The following is a 13,230-nucleotide window of genomic DNA, read 5'->3' on the forward strand; positions in this document are numbered from 1 at the left end:
ATAACTGAGGAGCCAGCACGTGTATACATAGACAGAAACATAAAACATCAGTTTCAAGTTACAACCCATATTAAAGATGCGTCATCAGATGTGAGATGAACCACGGTGTAAGTGCGTCCCGGCACCTTTTACACGGCACCCCTGCTCACGTCAGACAGCACCTCGGTTGGGAAACACTGCTCTACATTTTGTCAGCAACTAATAAACTAACATCTAATATGAAAAGTATCATTAAAATATGTATCCACTCTTAAAAGTAAATTAAAAAAAGGATATATTTGAAAGCTAAATTAGTAAAGATGACTTCTGACATACACATGAAAAACCATTTCAATTTGTGTAGGCATTATGACTCACTGGTAACACAAATGGGATTTTCAGTGCACAGCATAAGAAGAGAACGGACTAGAGAATGAATGCAGTCAAGGTCTTTTTGAAGGACCTACAGAAGATTCTGGTGAAGCAGCTTTACATTATTTACAATTGAAACTTGACAGGGGAATCCACATAGCTACACCATTAAAGATTCATGGAATGATATCCCTTATGAAAAAAAGTTTATTCACGTGTGCTATTCGTATGCTTCTTTTAAAGTAAAAACTAAAAAGTATACATTTTATCCTACTTTTTATGTATTTCTCAGAAGTTGACTTATAGTGACTGAAAGGCCTTAAAGGGTTAGTTCACCCAAAAATTAAATTGATGTCATTAATGACTCACCCTAATGTCGTTTCACACCCGTAACACCTCCGTTCACCTTCAGACAGAGTTTAAGATATTTTATATTTCGTCCAATAGTGTATCTAAGTGTTTGCACACTATACTGTCTATGTCCAGAAAGGGAATAAAAACATCCTCAAAGTAGTCCATATGTGACGTCAGTTAGTTCATTAGACTCTCTTGAAGCATCGAAAATACATTCTGGTCCAAAAATAGCAAAAACTACGACTTTATTCAGCATTGTCTTCTCTTCCGCGTTTGTTTTCAAACCTCAAATAAAGACTCAAATGGTCATGAATCAGCATATTGATTCATGATTCGGATCGCCAATGCCACGTGATTACAGCAGTTTGATGAATCATGAATCATACTGTAGTATGAAGCAGAGGAGGACCGAGTGTTGTGGAGCTGAGCAAGGCCACTGGAGCAATTGGGCAACACACGGCTCGTGAGCAGCGGGACTTTTATTATGACGGGACACAGTAGCTATTTCCGCGTTTCCAGTCATGAGTATGAGGTCAAGCAGCTCTGTTTATCATATTAGATACATTTAAGTGTGTTTAAAATGATGTTATGATCTGTATGTTGGCTCAGCAGCTGCTGTGTTGCTGTGCTGTGTGTGCAGCACAGACTGCTGTGTTGCACATTGCAGTAAGAGTAGTGTTTCTGCCAAATAAAACTAGAAACTGTGGGTAATGCAGATATGATGCAATTGACCGACGACTCCCTCAGACATTCTTTGGTTAAAATAGCAATTTTCCTAAAATTTACAAATAGTTGGTTACATTTGGGTATTGTAAGAACTCAACTGAACAAAATATACACTGGCTTGGTATTTTTGTGTGGACATTTTACAGCAAAAATCCTACATAGTTTAAAGTACAATTAAAGGTATATTTTAAGTATAAAAATGTTATATCTAAATAGGAACATAGTAGTAATATACTTAAAGTGCAAAACTAATATAAATAGTAAACTATATAAGTTCACTTAAAGAAAACGTACAATACATGCGGTATAAAACTACTAAATAGTAGCTTACTGAGTAAGCTGTAATACACTTTAAAGTGTACTTTCATACACCAAAACATTTACTACAAGTATTAAAATAAACTACTAGTATACTTATAAGTTCACTTATAGACATAGTACAGATGCAGTACAAAAGAGAAATGTAGTTGTGAACTAAATGTGCACTTAAACTTTACCACTGTTACACTTAAACCTATACTTCTATATACTAAAAAGAGGGCCAATTTACAAGTGCAGTTACTAGTTTACTGTTGCTGTCCATAACTTTTTTGGGTTATAAATGATCAAAAATGAATTTTTGAGCAAGTACATTACCAGCCAGTGTTGAAAACTATGTAGGCTAATAATGTTTTTAATTCCACTGGTGGATTTCTGCGGGAAATTCAAGCATATCTTTGTGTCATTGCATCACATCTGTAAACAAGGTGTCCCGGTTAGCAGGCTATTGTCCCTTTCCTGATTCATCCATGGTAAAATGCAAATGTCTTCAGACTTCGGAGTGGCTACAGAAAAAAAGAGACTTCAACCAGGCCGAAAACATGTGAAAACAAGGATAAAAAGGGGTTTTAACGCGGTGGCGTGAACTCCTTGTTTTGAAGGGGTTTTTTTTCAGTTTTTTTCCCGATGGACTGGTAAGATAGCCTAGAAATCTAGACGCACCCTAGCGGCAGCAAATTTAATCTAGCAACTCTCAATTCCTATCTGAGCTGTTTCCTCAGAATCTGGACGGTCCAATCACATCGTGTAGGCTATAGAGTTGGCGGGCGGGGCCATAATGACGACGGCCGAGTTGCGTTTGCGTGCTTCTAGTAACACAGTCTTCTAGTCAACACAGAAACTGGCGAACGGCGGCGGTCTTTCGAATCAGCTCTGCCCGCGCCTCCGGAAGACTTGAGTTAAGCTTTTCTCTGAGAAAAGAACAAAGAGCGGCACTGAAGTCATTCTTAAAAAGGGAAGATGTGTTCGGAGTTTAGCCGACCGGATACAGTGAATGTTTAATCAGTCAGCGAGCTCCCCTTCACCGTCGTTGCTCTGGTTGGTGTAGCTCTATCCTATCGCGTGCAGAGGGAGTTTGAAAGACAACCGTTTATCCCGCCCCTCAGATTGAGCCCTGTCTATGGTGAGTTTCCAGACCAAACATCTTGATGTGGGTCTGGCTTGTCAGGCTACTGGTAAGACATTTCAATGGTTGAATTAGGCTATGTAAAAGTAGCACACTTGTTTGCTTAATTCACACAGTTATGGAGTTTTCTTCTTTGTTGTGCCTTTCTCGTTTTATGGTAATAAAACTCATCAATATAACTAATTATGGTAAACATAAATTATTTAGTGCTAGCTCTGAGAGGAAGCAATTTACCTCCTTACATTAATTTGTTGGTAGACTGGGAAACGTATGGGCAGTCGATTAATATGACGATTAGAAATTAGACTGCACAGAAATGGAAACTGTAGCCCTAATACACATTAAATGTATTCACGCAATGCTAATGTTAACGTTAACAATTTAAAAAAGTACAATTTGCACGGTTTGACATGATCGTTATAGATTTAATCATCGCGATTTTGCAATGCTTTTTTCCCCTTAGTTGGTCGGAAGAACAAAAGTGAATGTTATCTACTTACTTGTTCAGATGGCATTCTTATGTCGAGTCATACTTTCAAACAGTAGAGTCTGATTTCAAATGACAGTACACACCTGCGCGGTGACTGGCGCCGCACACTCTCCTCAAAACATTGGATTCCTCCGCGCTGTGCAGTTCCGAGGCACAACTCACCTAAAAGTTGATAATTTTGCGAATTCACGAGTTCACACTTACATCAAATTAAATAGAGTAAAGATAGTGCGTATTTGGCGTGATGTCCAGGGGAGGGACTTTTTTTTTTCTTTCAAAAGGGATTGTTTATATACAGATCTTATATAAGGCAATACATAAGTGTAAATAGGGCTGCTGCAATTAAAGAACTAGTGTCTGAGACCATCACAGTCTCTACAGACTTGAAACACTTGAAAATCAAGATGAACAAGCCCACCAGAGTGGTCTGTCAAGTCTGCATTTGAGCAGGGAATCAGACGCCAACTTAAATTTGTTTTAACATGCTTTAACCTCCGAGTTTTACTAAGACTCTGAGGCAATTAATTCAGCTTTTCTAACTAACTATTTGGGGTTGGAATCAAGGGAAGGCTTTCAGGGAGACTCAAACAGGTGGAAATGCTATTCTGGGCAGTGGATAGTTCTCTCCTCCCAAGCAGTGTCAGAGGAACAGAAGCAGATTTCCTGGAAGTAGATTGTGTTCTACAATAATGACAGAATTGGAGCTTTAAGGCTGTATGTTCTGGCAACGGGCCCGCGAACAAAAGTAGCACTCAAACCCCTGACTTAAGACTTCACACAGGAGAGAAGCCGAAGTGTTTCTAAATGTACGGACGAATGTCCTGTTCTCTACTCTTTCTCTGTATTTCTCCTTCCCTCGAGTGCATGGCCTGGAGACTGTGGACCTGAGCTGAGATGAGCATTGAGGCCATGCTGAAACCATTTTCCATCCGGCAAATAAATAAGCTTACTGCTAAGATCAATACATGCTCCTCTCATCCTCTCTGATGGAGAGTAAATGCGAGGTTCATTGCACTGGACACTAACACAGTGACCCAGTCCTGCTCTAATGAGTTTTTATCGACTGCAACATTGAAGTTCCCAGCTGTAACTTATCAGGGTTAGTGCATGCTTCCAGGCATACAGGCTGGGCCGCTTCCAATTGCGGCAGTCTTCTCTCCAAAGGCTGCAGCATTCTTCTCTCTTCTTCTTGTCTCATCTCATCTCTTCCCTTCTTTTGTCGTCTCCTCATCTCTTCCCTTCTCTCATCTTGTCTCTACTCTCTTCTTGTTCTCTGCACCCTTCTCTCATCTTTTTTAATTTTGCCTTAGTCTCGTCTCATCTTACGTATTCTCCGGCCGTGTCTCCTCATCTCTTCACTCTCCTTCTCTCATCATTACTCATTTCTCCTCATCTTGACTAATCTAATTTAGTTTCTTCTCTCATCTTGTCTCCTTGTCTCATGTCTTTTCATCTCATCGTTTCTTCACTTCTCTCATCTTGCCTCTTCATTTCTATCTTCTCGTTTAATCTCTTCCCTTCTTGTCTCTTTCTCTACTTGCACTCCGTACTCTTCTTTTTCCCTCGTCTCTCGTCTCATCTCTTTCAATTTTGTCCTAGTCTTACGAATTCTATGGTCTCGTCTCCACATCACTTCACTTCTCTCCTTCTGTCATCTCCGTCATTATTCGTGTCTCCTCATCTCATTTCTTCTCTCATCTTGTCTCCTTGTCTCATGTCTTGTAATCTCATCTCTTTTCTTCTCATGTCTTGTCTCCTCTCTTTTCATCTCATTGCTTTTCATTTTGCAGAGTCTCGTCTCATCTCACATATTCTTTTCTTCACTTTTTGCCTACTCATTTTCGGCTTGTCTCATCTCATCTCATTTCATTTTTTCTCTCATCTTATCTCGGTGTCATCTTCTCGTCTTGTCTCCTCATCTCTTCACTCAACTCCCATAGTGTCTTGGTTCATGGTCTCATCATTACTCATCTCTTCTTGACATTTATTTTCTTCTCTTATTTTGTCTCCTTCCATCTAACATCTCCTTTTGCCTTGTAATGTCTCATCTTTTCTTTCTTCTTATTTCATCTCATCAGATCTCTCATATCATCTCTTATTTTGAAATCGTTTTTTAATTTTTTTGTATTTTGTTCACAACTAAGCTCCCTTATCTTCCTCTCTGTCCATCCTGTCGGTGTTGTTTTCTCAGTCAAGTGAGACCTATTTTTACGGTGTTCCTCTCTCTTCAGATCATCTCTGTCAAACTATCCATGCTTGTCACATAATGGCTGAAATTACAGAAAACCACAGTGAGTGGACGTGTCTCAGCTCAACTGGTTCAAAGGGTTAGCCATTGAGGGAGCAGTCAGTCAACTGTGATCAAACAAACCTGACAGCCATATTAATCTTTCTTTATGTCCACCTCCACCGAGCAACTGAACAGAAAAGACAAACCTTAAGGACTGTTTGGCCTTTACACTAGCTTGTCTTTCTAACTCGTTATAATAATAATAAAAAGAAACCGCTCAACTGGCTTAAATTCACCTTGAAATCGAAATCAATTTATTCAAGTTTTTTTTAAATTCATGTGCCTTTGTAATCTTTAACAAAAAGAACTTGCAGCAACATCTCTTCTAGCGAGGGCGGGACAACCTGTCACTCAAGTGAGATCGACCAATAGCAAACCATAACCATCCAATCAATTCCTGTTGGATAAAGTCCCACCCTACATTTTTCTTTTTCAAGAAGTCATTTCACTCACATACATCACAACAGGGAAGAAAAGCCTATTGCAACTTCCATTTCATACCAAATTGAATTTAACCAGGACATTTCCATCCATTCTAGTTACATAGGCAAATCCATGTCAGAATGGCTGACGGGAAAAATTTGCTTGTATTGTAACGTTATGATGTCAAAATAATCACAACAACCTTGAAATGTACTATATAGTACCAGTCAACTTTATAAAAGACTTTCTTCCCAAAGTCTTTTTAGTTGTAAATAGTGCAACAAAAAAGGGTGTTTGGCTGCACATTTAGCCTCCATATGTCCTGAGGGACTGAGCTTCTTACCTCCGTTGCAGATATGCAACCCACACAAAATTTACCACCTGGGAGATGGACTGCAGTGACCTTGGAGATTCAGTTAAAAATACATGATCCTTATGCACTGCAGAGTCTACATCCAATTCAGCTGCCTTTAATTACCCCTGCAAGTTGTGTCATTGTCTTTCCCTCCATCTCTCTCTCTGTGCATGCACACCAGCCACATGCACACAAATGCTCACACCACTGAATCACCCAGGATTCATTAGTTCTAGAGGACACAAGTTCCTGTAACTTCAATAGAAGTAAGTCACTTTCTCATGAATATTCATTCCCGGTGTCACAGGGGTGGGGAGTCGAGGGGATGTCATGCCTCAGCTGCTGGTTCATTTCACAGCGCTTATTTGGGGACTAAGCCATATACGAAACTCACTCAGACAAGGCTGATTGTATATAGTGCGGCGCAAAAGTTTGCAACTATTTAAAATGGTTCTGGATTTAATTTTTCTACTTTAATATGAGAAAGAAAGAAAAAAGGAAACAAAATGCATTAAGAGCTTCAATGATGCTTCTAAATCTAAATAGCTAATAAAATCAGCTTCTTTTTTTGTCTTGTGGACTATATGTAAACGTTTATTTATGTAAAATATCTTATCCAGGACAACACTAATTAAAAAATAACGCATTTTGAATGATCTCTTTCATTTTGTTACAATTATTCACATTTTCAGATTCTGTAAGCAGTTCACATACTTTTTCCTTGCATCTGTACTTTTGGGTGACCGTTAAAACAGCTTAAGCCTCACATTTGATTGGATTCAATTTTGGGTAACACTTGATTTCGATGGTCCACTTTTCTTCTAACTTTGCAACTACATGTCAACTAACTCTCATTAGTAGACTGTCGGCTTAATACCTACCAACACTTTAATTAGATGCTCCCCCAACAGACATTCTACTGACACTACGTCAATTTTATTTTACTAACCTGAATGCCAGCGCCGGTCCTAGATTTCTGGGGTCCTAAGCAAAACTTTGTCTGGGGGCCCCTGTCAGTGCGTTCATAAAAAACCCAAATGACCCCACAACGCCTTAGTCTGTTATTTCAGAGCAGTTTCATTCTCAACCAGTTGAAACATTCAATAATAACATAAAAAATAAAAACAATAAAGGCAAATACAACAGAATATATATATATATATATATATATATATATATATATATATATATATATATATATATATATATATTCAAAATAAATAATTGCATAGTTTTCACTGTATGAATTAAATATACACTTATTCTTATTAAAGTTACTAATGTTATTCAGTGATTGATTTTGATTTACATTAAATGACAGAGAGCAGTGGTACGTTTATTAGGGTACTGTCACTTTAAGACAAAATGCACAGACCTAATACACTGACAAACCTTCGATTACTTTCCCAGCTGTTTGTTCATCTGTGTATTCGTCTGTTTAAAAGCATACCTGAAGCCCAACGTAGCCTCTACTTGTCCATGTTTCTCTCCATCTCAGATAGCGTGGATAGAAAACAGCCTGTTGAACAGCGTCCCTTTCTCCGCTCTATTCGCTTTTTTTCATGACGATACATTATTCGACTGATTTGGATTTTACGTATAAACTATAGCGCACCGATTTAAAGGAAAGGAAGGGAAAATGGTATCATATTTTCACAATCATTGGAAGCTAAATTTAAAAGCAAAGGTAAAGCTAAAACACAGCCATAAATCATTCATCTTGAGACCCTGGTGGTTCGGGGGCCCTATGCAACTTGCGTACTTTGCATAAAGGGAGGACCGGCACTGCCGAACCCTAACAATGCACAAGCCGGAACCAGTAACACTTGCTATAACACCCGATGTACTTGTTACATCATAAGAAGAATGGCATCTATGCTAATAGTCTCTTTGTTTATCCAGAGGACACCATAGTCAGGCAGATCTGGGCCGTATCCTGACCAGATGGAAGACCTACGCCTAAACACGACCACAACGCAAACCTGAAGTGCCAGCAGAGATTGTGTCAACTAGACTACCCCCTGTGAAGGCTTCAATGACACGTCAGCCAGCGGCACTGATCCTCAACAAACCCATCTCTGGCGTGATGACTTCAGCCAGATGGAACTGGATTAAATATTTTGAATGTTCCGATCCCAATCTGATTTCTGACCTGTATCATATCATGCACTGTTCGTTTATTGGCCCCCCCCGACTGAGCCTGGTTTTTCCATTCTGTCACATGATAAAGTTTGGGTTCCTTGCCACTGTCCCCTTTGGTTTGCTTAGTTGGGGACAATATTATTGATCTGCGGCTGCATTGACACCATTGCATAAGAACTGAACTGAGCTGAACGTTGACATCACTGTTTTCTCCAGAGCTGCTGTATAGATAAATGAACTAAATTAATAACTAATTAACTAACCAAAATGAATCATCACTGAACTTACATAAGCTGGACAATGACACTATTTTCTTCCAGAGCTGCCGTACACCCGAAAAAAATGTTCTTGCATTATTTTCCTGTTATTACTGCCTTGATTATGACCCTTTCTGTTTACAGGTTTACATTCAGTTTTGAATCCCAGATTTTCAATGAGGCCTCAGATGTTATGCCCCATCTATATGTGTATATGCATAATTGATAATTAAAAGCGAGTCCTGATCTCTCAAACACTTCAGAAGTTGCCATCAGACACTGTGAAAAGCATGGGAGGGAAAGACCTTGGCACTTTACAGTACACCAACAGTATTCTTTCTGTCTATTCTGCAAATCAGACCACATCCTATTTACTGAGTAATTAATGGTGCGGAAATGAACATTAGATAGAATGATATCCTTGGCGGTAAACATTAGTGTCCTAGTTTTTAAAGGAGTCTTAAAACTATCTTTACTCAGAAGTCGTGTCTGCTCCTTTCAATGCAGAGAACTGTCTACAGAGCACGCTTTAAATTTTCAAACCAAAAGCGTATGAATATGAAAGTGATGTGGGGAGAGAACGAGAGCGCAAAAAGATTGAGAGGATTTTTCTCTTCTTCCCCTAAAATCAACCAAAATATAAATTATTCTATTTAAACTAAATCAAAAACATCCACCACCCAGTGTGAAGTATTTAAAACAGTTCAGCAACTGCTTATGCTACAACATCTAAACTAAAAAATCAAAAATTAAGTCTTTTCCATAAACTACTGAATTGTACGTTCCGTAAATAGTACTTTGGGACTGAACAGTGCTTTGGTTTGCAAGTACTACTCATACTTACTGGAAGATACATGAAGGATAATTTATGTAAATGTCAATGTCTATTATTTCCAGACAGGTTTTTTTTTTTTTTACCCTTAATAGTGAGAAAGAGACTTTTATCCAAAGCGATTATGTTTTCTCTGAGAATCGAAACCATGACCTTGTCTATCCTAGTGCTGGAGTGAACACACAAAAACCATCAATACAGCTGACTCTGCAGTCATATTCCAACAAAGACACTCCTCTTCATTATTCATTTAACTCTAGATTTCACACGGAACATTGATTCACTTGTGTATATATAAATAACTACTTCCACACTTGCTACAAGTCCCTTGTGTTCACTGTCTCAATTCATCTGTAGTTACAAAATATGTCCTTCGTACAGTGTGGCTATGTGACAGACATACTAAAAATATATGTACATTGTAGCTATTATAGCAATTATCATGGGTTTATTTTTTGGTCTCTAATCATGCACTGTATCTTTTCAGCTAAACATTCCCCCGCTTATTTGATTCTAATTTATTCTAAATTATGTTTTACAAGCACCTGCTAATAATGGCACATTTTGTTAGAATGTTTTTCTCAAAAGCTACGAGTTGCCAAATTAAAGTTTTTTATGTTGCCATGTGTGTGTATGCAGAGTTGCAGACTAATGATTGTTTCATGTGGACACTAATACCGGATATCCTACATGTTTTATATTTCATATATTTAGCTTATACTTTATGGCATTATAAATTAATGAAATATAGAGTGGGTTGGCAGGAGCTGTGGTGCAGCAGTAGTAAGTTTGCATCATAAAGCAGTGCAGCAACACATATTTTCGTATATGTCATGTAAAGTTTCTTCTGATGCTATTCTGAAGAGAACAGTCTCTACTGTCCTGTTTAATAAAGGGACAAAAAGCTCATAAATAAACAATTGTAGCCTAGGCCATATGGCTTGTTGTAGAGTTGAGCAACTAAACAAGTCATCACGTGATAATATAATTTTCATAATGCTTATTGGTATTATTTATGAGAAAGACATCGACGAATAGCGATTTATTCCGTTGACTAAAAGGTCTTCATTTGAACACGCACGGTTCAGTCAGAACGAATGACTCTAATGAGCCGGTTCTTTTTAGTGAATCAACCACATACAGCTCAACGAGTGTAGTCCGAATCTTGAACGAATGAATGACTCATGATTCGGTTCTTTATTTGGTAAAAAGAAAGAAAGAAAGAAAGAAAGAAAGAAAGAAAGAAAGAAAGAAAGAAAGAAAGAAAGAAAGAAAGAAAGAAAGAAAGAATGCTGTCTTTGTAAAATAATTAAAGGTTTAATCGCACCTTTTCATTTATTACGTTACATTCACAATTAAATGTCACAATTGTTACATTTAGCCTGGCTATTCCTAAATTGTTGATTTTCTTTTATTTATTTCCTTCCTATTTTATTATTTATTTATTTATTTTACATTTCTTTTTAAAAAGAATAGCCAATGGAACTGTTAAAACCTGAATCATTAAGCAGAATCAGAATCACAACTCCGTTCATGATTTTAAGTCCTACACGTTTTTCTCCTTCAAACTCGTGATCGACCGATGACATCTTCGTAAATGGGCAAAAGTATACTCTCCGGAGAGAAGAGCTGTGAGGGAATGAACAGATGCTTTCATTCACGATTGGTTCCTATCGTTGTGTTTTCCTCACACACACACTAAATCCTCGGGGGAAATAAATGTCACATGAACAGTTGCATCGACTCCAGAGAAACAGCGAAACGTCAGCGGTGCCCCGGTAACATCCAGAGCTCAACTCAACTCCTCGAGAGATGGAGCCTGAACTCTGCAGCACTTTTGGACCGATAGGCTACACGCTAATACGCGAGTGTGTTTTTTAAAACTCATCTGTCTCTTTAAAATGGGAAAACATGAATCCGTGAACACTAACATAATCCGCTGAGGTAACCTCTCTCGATCTATTTTACTCGTAATATCTCAGACGCTGATTCATAGCAGCAAAAAATAAACCACACAATTCAACGATTTCACTCAGTGGTAAGATGGTTAAAAAATAGCGAGCAACCCCACAATTTAACAAGATTTAACCAAGAAAACCGGTTGAAACTATTTAAAAAACGTATTAAAATCAACTCACGCAGATGTAAAGCAACAGGCAAGATGAGACAGGCGTTGCAGAGGAGAGGTGTCATCCTGAACAGATCCCAGTGCACAGAAACTGAAGGTAGTTCAGTCAGATGTGTGTTCATTTAATAGAAACTCTGAGCATCCGCTCGCATTGCGCTGAAGTGATGAATGATTCACTAGCGCGCGTATCTTGTAGTAAAGGGGAGGAGGCTGCGGGAACACGGCTGCTCAACGGAGGTTTGTCTCGAGCACAACTTTTCATTTCACTCACGCATTACTACACGCTGGTCTACATACACTATCATTAATAAATCATCAGCAAACATTACATAATGGTAACGTCAGTTGCCAAAGTACATAGAGATAGGCTATATAACGTTCTGACAGTATTCCTAATATTGCGTTGGTCCCCTTTTGCTGCAGAAACAGTCCTGATCCGTTGAGGCATACTCCACTAGACCCCTGAAGGTGTGCTGTGGTATCTGGCGCCAAGATGTTAGCAGCAGATCCTTTAAGTCCTGTAAGTTGTGAGGTGGGACTTGTTTGTCCGATCGACTGGATTGAGATCTGAGAAAATTGGAGGCCAAGTCAACACCTCAAACTCATGGTCCTCAAACTATTCCTAAACCATTTTTGGCTTTGTGGCAGGGTTCATTATCCTTCTGAAAGAAGCCACAGCCACCAGGGAATATGGCTTCCATGAAAGGGTGTACATGGTATGCAGCAATTCCTGGTGGTACGTGTCAAAGTAACATCCACATACCCTTCACTCCCCAAATGCATCAATGAGCCTGGACCACCCATGACCCGGTCACCATTTCACCACTGTTCCTTCCTTGGACCACTTTTGATAGATACTGACCACTGGAGACCAGGAACAACCCACAAGAGCTGCAGTTTTGAAGATGCTCTGACTCAATCGTCTAGCCATCCCAATTTGGCCCTTGTCAAACTCGCTCAAATCCTTACACTTGCCCATTTGTCCTGTTTCTAACACATCAGCTTTGAGGACAAAATGTTCACTTGTCTAATTTATTCCACCATCAGGTGCAGTGATAAAGAAATAATCAGTGTCATGCCCTTCACTTGTCATAATGTTATGCCTGATTGGTGTACAGGTCCTTCTCAAAAAAATAGCATATTGTGATAAAAGATCATTATTTTCCATAATGTAATGATAAAAATTAAACTTTCATATATTTTAGATTCATTGCATACCAACTGAAATATTTCAGGTCTTTCAATGTTTTAATACTGATGATTTTGGCATACAGCTCATGAAAACCTCAAAAAATCTAAAAAAAATTAGCATATTTCATCCGACCAATAAAAGAAAAGTGTTTTTAATACAAAAAAAGTAAACCTTCAAATAGTTATGTTCAGTTATGCACGCAATACTTGGTCGGGAATCCTTTTGCAGAAATGACTGCTTCTATGC

The 13,230-nt window shown here is 38.5% G+C and overlaps 1 protein-coding gene across 1 annotated transcript in view; it reads right to left on the reverse strand.

Moving 5' to 3' along the window:
- nrn1la (neuritin 1-like a) overlaps nucleotides 1-12,093 on the reverse strand; it is a 36,807-nt gene extending 24,714 nt beyond the window's left edge. The window contains exon 1 of the mRNA XM_067418851.1: nucleotides 11,803-12,093. Coding sequence (XP_067274952.1) covers nucleotides 11,803-11,914 — 112 coding nt within the window. The 5' untranslated portion in view covers nucleotides 11,915-12,093. The remainder of the gene's footprint in view (nucleotides 1-11,802) is intronic.
- Nucleotides 12,094-13,230: the final 1,137 nt, after the last annotated feature.

Source organism: Pseudorasbora parva, chromosome 16 (genome assembly GCF_024679245.1).
Source record: "Pseudorasbora parva isolate DD20220531a chromosome 16, ASM2467924v1, whole genome shotgun sequence".
Taxonomy (NCBI): domain Eukaryota; kingdom Metazoa; phylum Chordata; class Actinopteri; order Cypriniformes; family Gobionidae; genus Pseudorasbora; species Pseudorasbora parva.